Source organism: Oncorhynchus gorbuscha, linkage group LG04 (genome assembly GCF_021184085.1).
Source record: "Oncorhynchus gorbuscha isolate QuinsamMale2020 ecotype Even-year linkage group LG04, OgorEven_v1.0, whole genome shotgun sequence".
Taxonomy (NCBI): Eukaryota; Metazoa; Chordata; class Actinopteri; order Salmoniformes; family Salmonidae; genus Oncorhynchus; species Oncorhynchus gorbuscha.
Window position 1 is genome coordinate 9,450,261 of NC_060176.1, and position 15,028 is coordinate 9,465,288.

At 44.7% G+C, this 15,028-nt stretch overlaps 1 protein-coding gene across 2 annotated transcripts in view; it reads left to right on the forward strand.

Moving 5' to 3' along the window:
* Positions 1-15,028, forward strand: part of dennd2b (DENN domain containing 2B) — a 96,282-nt gene that overhangs the window by 39,113 nt on the left and 42,141 nt on the right. For both annotated transcript variants that reach the window (XM_046345723.1, XM_046345724.1), the window contains exons 3-4: positions 10,177-11,466; positions 13,979-14,127. In XM_046345723.1, the coding sequence (XP_046201679.1) occupies positions 10,177-11,466; positions 13,979-14,127 (1,439 nt within the window). The remainder of the gene's footprint in view (positions 1-10,176; positions 11,467-13,978; positions 14,128-15,028) is intronic.

Genomic DNA, 15,028 nt, shown 5'->3' on the forward strand with positions numbered 1-15,028 from the left:
TGTTGATGGAGGGGTGGATGGAAAGTGTTGAGGGAGAGGGTGGATGGACAGTGTTGAGGGAGAGGGTGGATGGACCGTGTTGAGGGAGAGGGTGGATGGACCGTGTTGAGGGAGAGGGTGGATGGACAGTGTTGAGGGAGAGGGTGGATGGAACGTGTTGATGGAGGGGTGGATGGAAAGTGTTGAGGGAGAGGGTGGATGGACAGTGTTGAGGGAGAGGGTGGATGGACCGTGTTGAGGGAGAGGGTGGATGGACCGTGTTGAGGGAGAGGGTGGATGGACCGTGTTGAGGGAGGGGGTGGATGGACCGTGTTGAGGGAGGGGTGGATGGACCGTGTTGAGGGAGAGGGTGGATGGACCGTGTTGAGGGAGGGGTGGATGGACCGTGTTGAGGGAGGGGTGGATGGACAGTGTTGAGGGAGAGGGTGAATGGACCGTGTTGATGGAGGGGTGGATGGAAAGTGTTGAGGGAGGGGTGGATGGACCGTGTTGAGGGAGAGGGTGGATGGACCGTGTTGAGGGAGGGGGTGGATGGACAGTGTTGAGGGAGAGGGTGGATGGACAGTGTTGAGGGAGAGGGTGGATGGACAGTGTTGAGGGAGAGGGTGGATGGACCGTGTTGAGGGAGAGGGTGGATGGACAGTGTTGAGGGAGAGGGTGGATGGACCGTGTTAAGGGAGGGGGTGGATGGACCATGTTGAGGGAGAGGGTGGATGGACAGTGTTGAGGGAGAGGGTGGATGGACAGTGTTGAGGGAGAGGGTGGATGGACCGTGTTGAGGGAGAGGGTGGATGGACAGTGTTGAGGGAGGGTGGATGGACCGTGTTGAGGGAGGGGGTGGATGGACCGTGTTGAGGGAGGGGGTGGATGGACCGTGTTGAGGGAGAGGGTGGATGGACCGTGTTGAGGGAGGGGGTGGATGGACCGTGTTGAGGGAGAGGGTGGATGGACTGTGTTGAGGGAGGGGGTGGATGGAAAGGAGATGGCTCTCAACATGCACTATGATGTCAGTAATAACCAGTGCAGGTGCTCTTATCCTTTATTGTTTCAGAGGACATTTTCCTCAGGTAGTAAATATATTTTTTAAAATCTGTACCGTGGGATCCCACTATGTGTCTGTGTTGAGTGACACACTGCATACAGTAGGTGACAGGGCTCATCATCCCACAGTTGTTAGTGTTATTCAATTATTAATAAGGAAGTACTGATTGTATTCTGCAGTATTCTGTCTGCCTTTTCTCTAGAGCTACAGGGATAGGACTAGTAGTATCTGCTTTTGTAAGCCATCCTCTACATTCTGGAATAGGGCCCCATTCAACAATAAACTCTTTGTGGTCTGGGCAGAGGCTTGTTTGAGTTACCATGTTGAGAGATGACATCTTCCTCCTGGAACAGAGAAACAAACAGGGCTCGTAATGAAAGTGCTGGCTATAGACTGTTCTGTTTTGTGATCAGTCTTTCCCTTCAACACTATATATACCCACACTGTATCCACTGAAACTAGGCTTAGAGTGAAGATTTAAAGTCTACAGGAACTGGCATCAACTGTCATGGAGTGCTTACATCGGACTCACAGGGGTAAAACTGCAAGCCTTCACCATCTGCTACTTGGTGTGTAGTCTGTCAGGATGTTAGTTTACCTAGTGCTACATGTCCTTCTATAACACAGCAGTCAGTGGCTATGGCTCTGACATGTTTTAGTTGGATCTCTTATGTGAATAACCTTGAGAAAGGCTGCCAGTTGGAAGCTAGCTACAGCCCTGGCTGGTACATTGAGTCAGTGTGAAAACACCATCGCCTGTGAGGAGTTTAAACATGACTACCACTGACAGATATATTTTTTAAGAGAAATATATTTTGTGCCGAGTAGTTGTTTTTCTGTTACCTCACCATTTCTCCTGAGTTAGATACACTCTTAGAAAGAAAAGGTGCTATCTAGAACCTAAAAAGGTTATTCTGCTGTCGCTATAGGATAACCCTTTGAAGAACCCTTTTTGGTTCCAGGTAGAACCCTTTTGGTTTCCATGTAGGACCCTTTCCACAGTGTTCTACATGAAACCCAAAAGGGTTCTACTTGGAACCAAAAAGTGTTCTCCCTGGAACCAGAAAGTGTTCTCCTATGGGGACACCCGAAGAACTCCTTTGGAACCCTTTATTTTAAGAGTGCAGTTAGCCCTGGTCTCCTTATGATAATCTACTCAGGTTACACCAAGTGTTTGAATCTAATAATTGTACCCCAATGCTCATCTAACGACCCCAGTCGAGATGAAGACAGTTCTCTAGAAACAATAACACTCCCACTATCTCTGTTACCATCAACACTCTACACAGTTCATTATGTTTGATAATTTTTACTGATTAAAAATTGCACAAAGTTAAGATGATTTAAGAGAAGAAACTGTCATTTATACACAGAGAGAGCACCATTATATACTTGCCCCCAACTTCCCACAAGTTGCTAACCCCCCCCCCCCCAAAAGAAAGAACGATTCTGCCGGTAAATCACTTGACAGGAAATAATTCTGAGAAGACAACTTCTCATAAGATCAGGGAGGGGTGCAGCAGGGCTTTGATGGGCACTTCTTTTAATAGAAAAGATTATTGCTGAGAAAATAAATGAAGTCACTGGAAAGCTGGATATAAATCTATAAAAAGGTAAAAGGAAATGAAATAAAACACATTAATGAGAGGAAGAGGGAGTGTGTCTTGAGGGTGAAGCTCAAAGTGAAATGGAGCAGATGTTAATGTCTTCTCTCTCTTTTCTTTTTGAAAATCTATCTATTTATTTGGGTTACTGGAAGCCAACCTGTTGTGGCCCGGTCTATCAACAGAACAGGAAGTGACCTGTGGTTGATATGATGTGCCCTGGCTGGAGGACAGTGGGTCCAGGACCCATAAGCCAGTCCCTAATTGGCACCCAGCTCAGTACATGTGTGGCCGCCACAGTTGAAGCTGCCCAGCGCCAGAGCCAGGCTTGTTTTAACTGGCCCAGTCCTGACCACCAGAACACCCTCACAGACCCCAACCACAACGCAGCTATCCGTACTGGAGAATTCTGCACTTGATGTTTTCCTTTTGTGTGAAAAGGAACTTACAGGGGCTTAATAATGCAGTCAAACCAGCTTTTTATGACTCTTGGAGTAATCTTGGCCAGGGCGTGCCTAAGGGGGTATTTTTGAATGTGTGCTGTTATTCTACCGGCTGATTGAACTTAAATTTGGGTATAATGGTCTGATGGCTGGATATGGGGTGTTTGAATCGATATATTACACAGGGTCTGTTGCTATTTGAAATACATCTACAGTGATTTTACACTGAGGCATTTTTGACTATCACAATGTTATGGCTGCTGCTAGGTCAAACAAGAACCAGACTGAATTTAGACTAAACTCAAATATAAATGCAACATTTTCAATGATTTTACTGAGTCACAGTTCATATAAGGAAATCAGTCAATTGAAATATTTTTTTTAGGTCCTAATCTATGGATTTCATCTATGGGCAAGAACCAGACTGAATTTAGACTAAACTCAAATATAGGAGGGCATAGGCCCGCCCACTTGGGAGCCAGGTGTAACGCAGGTCAACTAATGTTGAAGACTTGTTTTCATGTTTCAGGTAAGACCCAAATGCAGACTGTGTTGAAGTAACCATGTTTATTACAGCAACAAGGGCAGGCAAATGACAGGTCAAGGCAGGCAGGGGTCGATAATCCAGAGTAATGGCAAAGGCACAGGACAGCAGGCAGGCAGGCTCAGGGTCAGGTCAGGCAGGGGTCGATAATCCAGAGTAATGGCAAAGGCACAGGACAGCAGGCAGGCAGGCTCAGGGTCAGGTCAGGCAGGGGTCGATAATCCAGAGTAGTAGCAAAGGCACAGGACGGCAGGCAGGCTCAGGGTCAGGTCAGGCAGGTGTCGATAATCCAGAGTAGTAGCAAAGGCACAGGACGGCAGGCAGGCTCAGGGTCAGGTCAGGCAGGGGTCGATAATCCAGAGTAATGGCAAAGGCACAGGACAGCAGGCAGGCAGGCTCAGGGTCAGGTCAGGCAGGGGTCGATAATCCAGAGTAGTAGCAAAGGCACAGGACGGCAGGCAGGCTCAGGGTCAGGTCAGGCAGGGGTCGATAATCCAGAGTAGTAGCAAAGACAGAGGACGGAAGACAAGCTCAGGGTCAAGGGCAGGCAGCGTAGTCGGGCAGGCGGGCTCAGAGACAGGACAAGCAAGGGTCAGTCAAAACCAGGGTGCGAGAAAAAGCAAAACTGGGAAAAGCAGGAGCTGAGAAAACCGCTGGTTGACTTGACAAACAAGACGAACTGGCAACGGACAAACAGAGAACACAGGTATATATACACAGGGAATAATGGGGAAGATGGGCGACACCACAAGTGAAACAGATCAGGGCGTGACAATTGTTACTAGTGAGATTCCAGCAACCAATCATATTATATTGTGATATGTTTAAAAGCTTACAGCTATTACAAATCATCTGTCAAAAGCTGCATGACGAGCAGTTTATTTTGAGCCAATCAAAACTCAATATTCTCTCTTAGTCCCTCTCCTAACCACACGCTCTACACTAGTTGGCTCCAACATGTTGAAAAGGAGCTAGAATGGAACTTGAAGACCTACTGCCATTCTATGGAAGAAAAACTATGTTTCAAATCGAAGTGAGAAATTGTACAAAACTGAACTAAAAAGACAAAACCAGATACTTATCTATCTGAACGTACTGTGAAGGAGTTGGAGGAAAGATTGACCCTGGGATTTGGTTACGTTTAATAAGGAGAACAAGCCGCTAGCGATTAGACTAGCTAAGCTATTGCTAGCGTTGTGTGCGTGTTCATACTGAACCTATCATACGCACAAGCCGTTAACATTTAGGCTAGCTCAGCTATCGATCAATTTAAATAGCAAACATTAGTGATCATGCTAATCCTGCATGGCGAACTATTTTCGTTTTCATACTTTTATAAAATGTGATTAGCTATTATCATAATCCATGTTGGTACACAGTTATGTTTTAGATTATTTTATAAGAAATGGTGTATAGGTGTAAGCACTAGTACTTTCCATTTGCCCAGGCTAGTCTATTGTTCAGTCCACGTGAGCCTGGTGCTGTAGTTGTGTAAAATCCTTTGCATTGCCCAGGCTAGATTATTATTTAGTTCACTTGAGCCTGGTGCTGTAGTTAAAGTGTAAAGCATTTTGACTACGTTTTATTTTATTATTCCTGTAAGAGATTAAAGCTAAGAGCTATATTAATGTTTATATGAAAGGTACTCATGTTATATATATTGTGTGATCCTGTTTGTAAAACAGGTCAGATTTTTTGAGTATTCATTCAGTTCCACCAAGGATGGCGAGCCGCCCGAACTCAGGACATCCGTGAGAAAATGTGCATGCAAAGAGGTATTTTTCCTTTTCCTTGGAGGACACTGAATTTGCACTGCCATACAACGGTCTGGTAGGACTCTTTGTTGTAAGACATCATTGCACCATACACTGCAGTGGGACTGTCATAAGCATATGCCACACTTAAACACCTTAGTGGTTTTTGATATGCAGTCACTCACATTTGATTCCATCTCATGGTGGTTTATAAATCAGTATTTGTGAATTGGGTTGTGTTTTTCTGTGGATTCGGATGTGGAGGTCCTGGGCTGGCATGGTTGCACGTGGTATGCAGGGTTGAGGTTGGTTGGACCTACTACCAAATTCTTTAAAATGATGTTGGAGGTGGCTTATGGTAGAGAAATTAACATTACATTATGTGTCAACAGCTCTTGTGGACATTCCTACAGTCAGCATGCCAAATGCACACTCCCTCAAAACATCTGTGGCATTGTGTTGTGTGACAAAACTGCACATTTTAGAGTGGCCTTTTATTTCCCCCAGCACAGGGTGCACCTGTGTAATGATTATGCTGTTTAATCAGATTCTTGATATGCTACACCTGTCAGGTGGATGGATTAAATTGGCAAAGTAGAAATGCTCACTGGCAGGGATGTAAACACATATGTACACAACATGTGAGAGAAATAAGCTTTTTGTGCATATGGAACATTTCTGGGATCTTTTATTTCTGATCATGAAACATGGGACCAACACTTTACATTGCGTTTATATGTTTTGTTCAGTATATAATGTGCATTTGGAGCAATACTGTGGATATATACCGTACAGTTTGATTTAAAGGCCATTAGCAATAATGTTTCCCCAGCAGGAGCTTATTGTTGAACATTGATCCATTCAAAATGCTTTCTAGATATATTCTTATAAATTAATTTGGCAAATCAAAACTACATGTAAATTAATTACAGAGCTGATCAATGGGGTTCAACCTTGAGAATGTTGGTTACTAAAACTCATCCGTCCTCTTGCTATTTTCACCCTTGTTTGGTCTTTATCCATTTGCTTTCCCTTGAAACCATATTGCATATGTTTCCGTTTTAGACACACTGGATAATTGGACATAACTTTGGACTTTTACCACAGTCAACTGGAACATGATCTAGCTAGCACTATTCTGTAAAACGATGATGTATGAATAGCTTCATCCAGGACACAGCTCACCGTGTCCAGGAAACTGAACCTATGAGTCCAGCCTCTGGACTGGGTTTAATGAGAGTGAACCCTGAGTCCAACCCCCAGGTCCAAACCAGGCATGTGGGGCCAGTTTCACTCCTCTCTACCTCATTATGAGAAACCAAGCAGTTTCAACTGGAGAAGTTAGATACAGTAGACCCTCAGAGCTAATCTGTAGTGATCTGGTTCTCATACATACTGTACTGTCTATGGCATTGTTCCTACATGCTGATTGTTGGTATGTGTTAATCTGTCAAGTTCCACTGGTTAACTCACTTACCAGGAGCCATTTTAGTGGAGTATCATACACTGCCTTCAGAAAGTATTCACACCCTTTGACTTTTTCCACATTTTGATGTGTTACTGCCTGAATTTAAAATATATTCAATTTAGGTTGTTTTTGTCACTGGCCTACACACAGTACCCCATGATGTCAAAGTGGATTGATCTTTTCAGAAATGTTTACAAATTAATTAAAAATTAAAATCTGAAATGTCTTGAGTCAATAAGTATTCGACCCCTTTGTTATGGCAAGCTTACGGCAAGTAATACGTCCAGGAGTAAAAATGCACTTAATATGGACTCACTCTGTGTGCGATAATAGTGTTTAACATGATTTTTTAATGACTACCTCACCTCTGTACCCCACACATACAATTATTTGTAAGGTCCCTCAGTCGAGCAGTGAATTTCAAACACATTCAACCACAAAGACCAGGGAGGTTTTCCAATGCTTCGCAAAATAAGGGCACCTATTGGTACCTGGGGACAAATAAAAAAAGCAGACATTGAATATCCTTTTGCGCATGGTAAAGTTATTAATTAGACATTGGATGGTGTATCAATACACCCAGTCACTACAAAGATACAGGCGTCCATCCTAAACTCTATTACCGGAGAGGAAGGAAACCGCCCAGGGATTTCACCAACTTTAAAACAGTTACAGATTTCAATGGCTGTGATAGGAGAAAACTGAGGATGGATCAACAACATTGTAGTTACTCCACAAAACAAACCTAATTGACAGAGTGAAAAGAAGGAAGCCTGTACAGAATAAAAAATATTCCAAAACACACGTCCTGTTTGCAGCAAGGCACTAAAATAATACTGCAAAAAATGTGGCAAAGCAATTGCCTTTTTTTGCCCTGAATACTTATTATGTTTGGGTCAAATCCAACACAACACATTGCTGAGTACCACTCTCCAAATTTTCAAGCATAGTGGTGGCTGCATCATGTTATGGATATGCTTGTAATCGTTCCGGAATGCGAAGTTTTTCAGGATAAAAAATGTGGAGCTAAGTGGAGCTTAAGTGGAGCTTAAGTACAAGTAAAATCCTAGAGGAAAACCTGGTTAAGTCTGCTTTCAGTCAGACACTGGGAGATTAATTCATCTTTCAGCAGGACAACAACCTAAAACACAAGGCCAAATCTACGCTGGAATTGCTTACCAAGAAAACCATGAATGTTCCTGAGCGGCCAAGTTACAGTTTTGACTTACATTTTCTTGAAAATCTATGGTAACACCTGAAAATGGTTGTCTAGCAATGATCAACAACCAGTTTGACAGAGCTTGAAGAATTTTGTAAATAATAATGTGCAAATGTTGCATAATCCAAGTGTGGAAATCTCTTAGAGACTTACCCAGAAAGACTCACAGCTGTAATCGCTGCTAAAGGTGATTCTACAAAGTATTGACTCAGGGGTGTGAATACTTATGTAAATGAGATATTTCTGCATTTAATTTTCAATACATGCATAAATGTTTAAAAACATGTTTTTACTTTGTCATTATGGGGTATTGTGGATAGGAAAAAACATCTATGTAATCCATTTTGAATTCAGGCTGTAACACAACAAAATGTGGAATAAGTCAAGGGGTATGAATACTTCCTGAAGGCACTGTAATTGAAAGACTTATTGTCCCTCATATTGTTATTTGTTCTATAATAGGCCTACCCTACACTCTTAGAACCCTTTCCACAGAGAGTACTACATGGAACCCAAAAAGGTTTTACCTAGAACCAAAAAGGTTCTACCCGGCACCGAAAAGGGTTCTCCTATGGGACAGCTGAAGAACCCTGTTTTCTATGATGAGTGTATGATGAGTATGGGAAATTGAAATCTTTTGACCTTCATAGGTGTACAGTTCAGTAATGCTATTGAACTGGCTCCATTTCATTTATTATATTTACGTTATGGCTTAATCAAGCTTTAAAGGGCGTTCTTTAGTTAATACCTAACTTTTCCTATCTTGCTGCTTTCTTCACCTCTGGGCTGTTACTATAATGACAAAACCTTTCCTGCTGTATAGGTGTGTTGTACTGGATTTGAACCTGTAATGCTTGTTTAGAATTTAGAATGAACAATTTGAATTGTTTGAGAAGGAGGCAGGCCATTTGAACATAGCAGTTTGTCAGGAGGAGTTAGGTCACTGACACAGTGAGTCAGAGTCAGACAGTCGGTGATCAGGTGATCAGGTGCTGTACAGCTCTCTCCCCAGTAGTCCCCACCCTCGTGTGGAAGACCAAGCCTAGAGGTGTGAAGAGATCTGTCCCAACCTGCACCTCGGATCACAGCCCTCACTTCCTCCTCCCAGCCCAGCCCAGCTCAGCTCACACTTGTAATTCTAACCGTTGCTAGCTGTGACATCAGATCCCCACCACCGCCTTGGGTTTCGCAAGCCTCAGTCAGGAGCCAAGTCCAGAAAGTTCCCAAAGTCTTCTGAGTGGGGTAGAAACGGAAGAGTCAGAGATGGGTGAGAAAGAGTGTGTTTCTCTCTGTGAAAAGCCCAAATGAGGTCAGCAGCAGGGTGTTTTATCCACATTGCTCAGCATTGAGGATCAGTAGCATTGCGTGAGCGGCGGTGTGAGGTGAACAATGGACCAGTCTGTAATGAGCCAGGGGCCGGGCCGGTGTCCACTCTGTGATGCTGTTAGCTGTTAGCATCAGGAAACACAGACAACTCTCCCAGGACTAGTGTGGTAAGCTGCTGATGAAGGTAAGACCTAAGAGCAACTCATCTGTCTCTCAGCGTGCTGTATTCCCATGGCTTTGTGTGTGGCGTCTATATACATTCTACCCAAATCATTTTAATTATGTGGTAAAATCCACGCATGCATTTTTACTTTTGATATGTATTTGCTCTGGCGTCGAACAGGGATCCTGTACTGCCAAAGTTATGTTACATTACTGGGTATTTTCCATCGGTTATTTCACGAGTGGTCAAAGTTTTCATGTTGCCTATTATCTTAGAAATACATTCTGGCGTTGAAGGGTTTTCCTTTCTTTTCTTTCTTCTCTAAAGAGAGAGTCCCCCCCCCCCCCTGTTGCCCTGTAAACTTTAGCTGCTATGATTAATCTTCAACTGGTAAGCTGAACACACCTGAGGTAACCACTGGTATTCCATGCCTAGTTTCTCTCAATGTGCAGTCAGCAGTGTTGAGAGAAATTCACAGCAGCTCTCAGCGCCAGACTCTTCCGAGCTGTTTAGTGAGCTAAAGTATTTTGGTATTTGGGAGCAAATAAAGTAACGTTGTAAGGAATGGTATCATGATGTTTCTGATCCTCCCTCCCCCTTACTCTCATTCCAGGTGCCAGTCTGCGTCCCCACCCCCCATTCTCTCTGCCACACAGGGGCGGTGCCACGCCCCGCTCAGCGACAGCGAGGACAACAGGCAGCACGTCAGATACGTCAAAACAGACGGCAGACTCTTGGGCCGGGCCGGCTGGAGCAGCAAGACCGCTAGCCTCTGCAGTGGAGCCTCCCTCTCCTGTGACTTACCGTCCCAGAGCCGACTTACCAAGTCCAAGAGCATTAGCTGCCTGGACAACAAGCTCTCCATCTACAAGGCCTCTGGTGGGGCACAGGTGCGTCAGGAGGCCCAGGAGGAGCAGAAAGAGAACCAGAAACAGGAGGACATTCCAGGGGGAGGTGGACTGAGTGGTGGTCCCCTGAGCTGGAGCACCCTGTCCCTGGGACCTTCATCCAACCACGGCCACAAGCGCACCCTCTCTCTCAGCCGCCCCGTGTCAGGAGCATCCTCTGTGGCCATCCGTAAGAAGATCTCAGAATGGGAGTGCAGGAGGGTGGCTCTGCCTAGGATGAGCCTGTGTCTGGAGAAGAGGCCTGTAGGTGAGCGTGTGGGCGGCAGCGAGGGCTGCCCCAGCCTCCTCCCCTCACCTTGCAGTGAGAAGACCTTTGACTTCAAGAGTATCCGGAGGATGAGTACGGCTTTCTCAGAGTGCTCCTACCCAGAGACGGAGGAAGAGGAGGCAGCCTCAGACAGGGAGTGCCTGGGCCGCTTCCAGAAGAGGCCAGGAAAGACAGACTCCTCTTCCTTATTCCTGAGCTCCCTGTCTGCTCGGAAGGAAACGTCTGCTGTACTCAATCGGATACAAAAGATTGAGAAGGTGCTGAAGGAGAGCCCCAGCCAGCCACCGCGGTATCTTAGTAACTGCTATGCACCAGACAAAACGAGACAGAAGTGTTTTATGATAGGTGGGGTCGAGGACTTGGACAGTAGGGGCACCAGTAAACGCAGCAGTATATGTTCTGTGGCCACAGAACCAGACGCCCTGCCGGCCTCTGATAAACTCTCCAGACAGAGGTTCAGTGTGAGCTCAACCCGGTCAGAGACCGAGAGCCCAGAGCCCCCCTGTCAACAGACCCCGGAGGGCATGCCAGTCAACCCCCTGCCCAAACCTAAACGCACCTTTGAGTACGACGCCAACCGCAACCACAAGGGAATGTTGCCAATCAACGGACTACCTCCTGGCAGTGCCTCTGAGGAGTCACCACCCCTGCTGCCCATCACCCCCGCACCCAACATGACGCGAAATCTGACAAAGGACGGGAGCTCCCCCAAGAGACTCCAGGACAGGTGAGAATAGTCACATCACCTCTAGACGTGTACGCTCTTAGAAAAAAGGGTTCCTAATAGGTCATTCGGCTGTCCCCATAGGAGAACCCGTTTTGGTTCCAGTTAGAACCCTTTTAGGTTCCGCCTAGAACCCTCTGTTGAAAGGGTTCTTTCTACCTGGATCCAAAAGTGTTCTACCTGCAACCAAAAAGGGTTATTCAAAGTGTTCTCCTATGAACTCTTTAAGGTTCTAAATAGCACATTCTGTTCTAAGTGTACTCTTTTGTTGTTATGGCATGTGTCATTAAGTCCATGGTTCAGTGAACTGATGTTTTTGTATTGTGTTTAGTGCATTCTCAGACAGTAAAACATGTGTATCTCATCCCCCGGGCCCCCCCTCCCCCTTAGAATCAGCCATGCTGATCAAACAACACGGCGAACAGGAGATGCTGATTTATGGAGCTGCAAAACAAAGCATAGGTCCTGCAGGCTGCAGTAAAAACAGAGAGGCATTGAATTTGTTTAGTTCCTTTCTGAGAGTTGCACATGGACGGCTAGAACATTTATTTGTCTTGGATTTGTAAATGTCTTTAACATGTCCTGAGAATGTTTTTAGGGGGGTAAGGATCATAGACCAAGCGTGTACTTTGTTGGTGTTCAAGTGCATTAAATGATTGGCCTTTTGTCTGGCTCTGGTTGTAGTCAGATAGACAGTAGAGTGGCCTCGCTCACTTCGTAGTGATGCTGCTAACTGAATTGGTTCCACCAAGTCTGCCTCTGTTCAGCGTTTGATAATAAGCAGATAAACATTGAATCTGCTGTTCATTTTCTTAAGGCCTCAATGTTTTCCTGCGTTAGAAAGACAGTATTTTTGGCTTCATATGAAGAGGATCACATTGTTCTATTGATATTGTTCATGGCTTTTGTATTTTCTCATTTGATTTGTCCAGAATGTTGCCATTGAAATGGAATATGTTAAATTCAGTCTCTGCTGTTTTTCCAGTGTTATTTTGTAAGAATGCCAGGCTTTCATTGAAGAAACATCAAGTAGCCTAATTGCAATACAAACTTATTGCAAATGTCAACTACATTAGACAGGGCATTGTGCATCTTAGTATAAGGCCAGGTAACGAATGTCTGCTGTCCATGAGAAACAAAGTATTACTGTAAATGTCTATAACACAGTGTACTGTAATAATGGTTGAATTAGAACATCCTTAAATATCACTGCTCAGCTCCAGCCAAACTGTTCATGTCCAAGACCATCAATTGTTCTATCCTTGAAATCCTACAGCTTTTCAACAACGTTCCAAGTAACATCAAAACAGGACACAACAGTTTTCTTCTTATATCATGCCTGTTATTTAGCAAAAGGCCTACAGTATGTTGTCTTGCCAGTGGACATCCCAAGGTTCCCAGTGTGCCTCCTCATCCTTCTTCATTATGTTGCTATAGAGCTGTGCAGTACAGACAGCTATTAGCCTGTTATGTCTTTCTGGAACACTTGATATTGTTTATTACCCTCGTTATTTATCCCCCTTTAAATTGCCTTCAGAGCACAACTTGTTTAGGCCAATGACTGAGGACAGGGCCTTTCCAGATCCTCTTGATGAGCGGAGAAGAGGAAGAGATCCTTTAATGTCCCTGACTTGGAGTCAGTGTTTAACATTCCTGCGGCAGAGGCAATTTCAGAGCATGTTTAAAAGCCATGAGCCGTCAATGGAGCAGGACAGCAGGATAGCAGCCGTGATCTCACTGATCTAATGGCTGTCCTGAGCATTCACAGTCCAGACACACACAAGCTGTCATGCTGTGTACATACGTACAATACACGGAACTCCAGAAAATGTTTGGGTTGGTGGTAAATAAACAGGAAATGACTTTGTGATTGGGGCACATGATGCTGTCAGCATAATTAGATTAGAGGTGCTCTGAACCAGTGTTCCAGGTCTCTCTCTCTCTCTTTCTCTGTTTAATTGGCAGCTTCATAGAGGGCTGTTGAGGGATGAGGCATATTTGGGTCTCATTGGAACAGTGGCTTTCATCCACTCAGGTGGTCCTCGTTGATTGTAATCGGCCAGTAGAGGATGTCAGGATGGAATGAACCAGACCCTCTGGACTGCAGCTCTCCTCTCCACTGTTTCAGCACACAGCCATGCATGATTAAATGCAATATTATTTTCTGCTTTTTTCATCCTCCCTGCCTGTTTCTGGTTTCTTCCCATCTTTCCCTCCCTCCCGTTCGCTGTCCACCCACTTTTCCTCTCTGTGATTCTCCCTCCATCAATCCCCTCGCTTTCTCTTTCTGACTCTCTCTGACTCTCTCTCTTTCTGACTCTCTCTCTCTCTCTCTCTCTCTCTCTCTCTCTCTCTCTCTCTCTCTCTCTCTCTCTCTCTCTCTCTCTCTCTCTCTCTCTCTCTCTCACTCTCTCACTCTCTCTCTCTCTCTTTCTCTCTCTCTCTCTCTCTCTCTCTCTCTCTCTCTCTCTCTCTCTCTCTCTCTCTCTCTCTTTCTGACTCTCTCTCTCTCCAGGGAGTCATGTGAGTTGGAGGATGCTGCCAGCCTGGCCTCCTCGTACCCATCCTCTCACACAGAGAATGGCACTGTTTCCACAGAGACCCGCAGCAGCCGGCCCAGCTCCAAAAGCACTTTAGAGGAGAACGCCTATGAGGACATAGTGGGTAAGAATGCATCTGTGTCTGGATAACTCAGGATAACTCAGCCGACCTGCAACACTTACTGATGCATTGTAATTCAGTGATTAACCAGGATTGTTGAAAGCCAAACTCTGTTAGTGACTGCTGATGCAACCAGTAATTCCAAAATCCTTTCACACACTTGGTAGATTTCTAGAGAGTTCTGATTGTTGGTCACTCTCTCATATCCTCACACTCTCAGCTGCCAAGTAGACCGGATTGTCTTTATTCTGAAGGATGGCATGAAGATGTGTGCTGTTTTCTGGTTTCACCATCAACTCCTAATTGTTATGGACTGATAACAAGTATTTCTTTATATGCTGAAAGCTCTGTGTGTCTGTCTCCAGACAATGGTTATGTGGGAGCCAGCAACAACAGATGGGTTATATATTGCGAGCTGGCCTTCCCCTGGTTAAAAGGAATTTGACAGTCATGGTGTACATTTATACCCCATCTGCTTTCGATTGGACAATCCCAAATAGTTGACTGAAAAACTCTCAGGGCTTTTCAAAAATCAATGCTAGATTTATACTTAATATTCCTGCTTTATGTTTATTCAGCCCTGTATGGTTATGTAAAGAAAATATGATCATCACTCACTCTTCATTATCAGGCCATTCCTCGAGACAAAGAATGGCACTCCTCCGTTTACTGGATTAAATTGTAAGATTACTCTGTGGCTTGGGAAAATGTCAACTTGATATGCCTCAGCTAAAGCCCAGACCTAGCACTAAAGCTAATTTCACATAAATCAAGGGTTCGACAGTGTCACAAGGAATTGTTTTCACAAAATTGGGGGAATATCTATCCTCTAACAAGGACTTTTGGTAACATGGAAAACTACAATATCACGCTATAAGCAAGACCAACTCTAATTTCTCTGTAT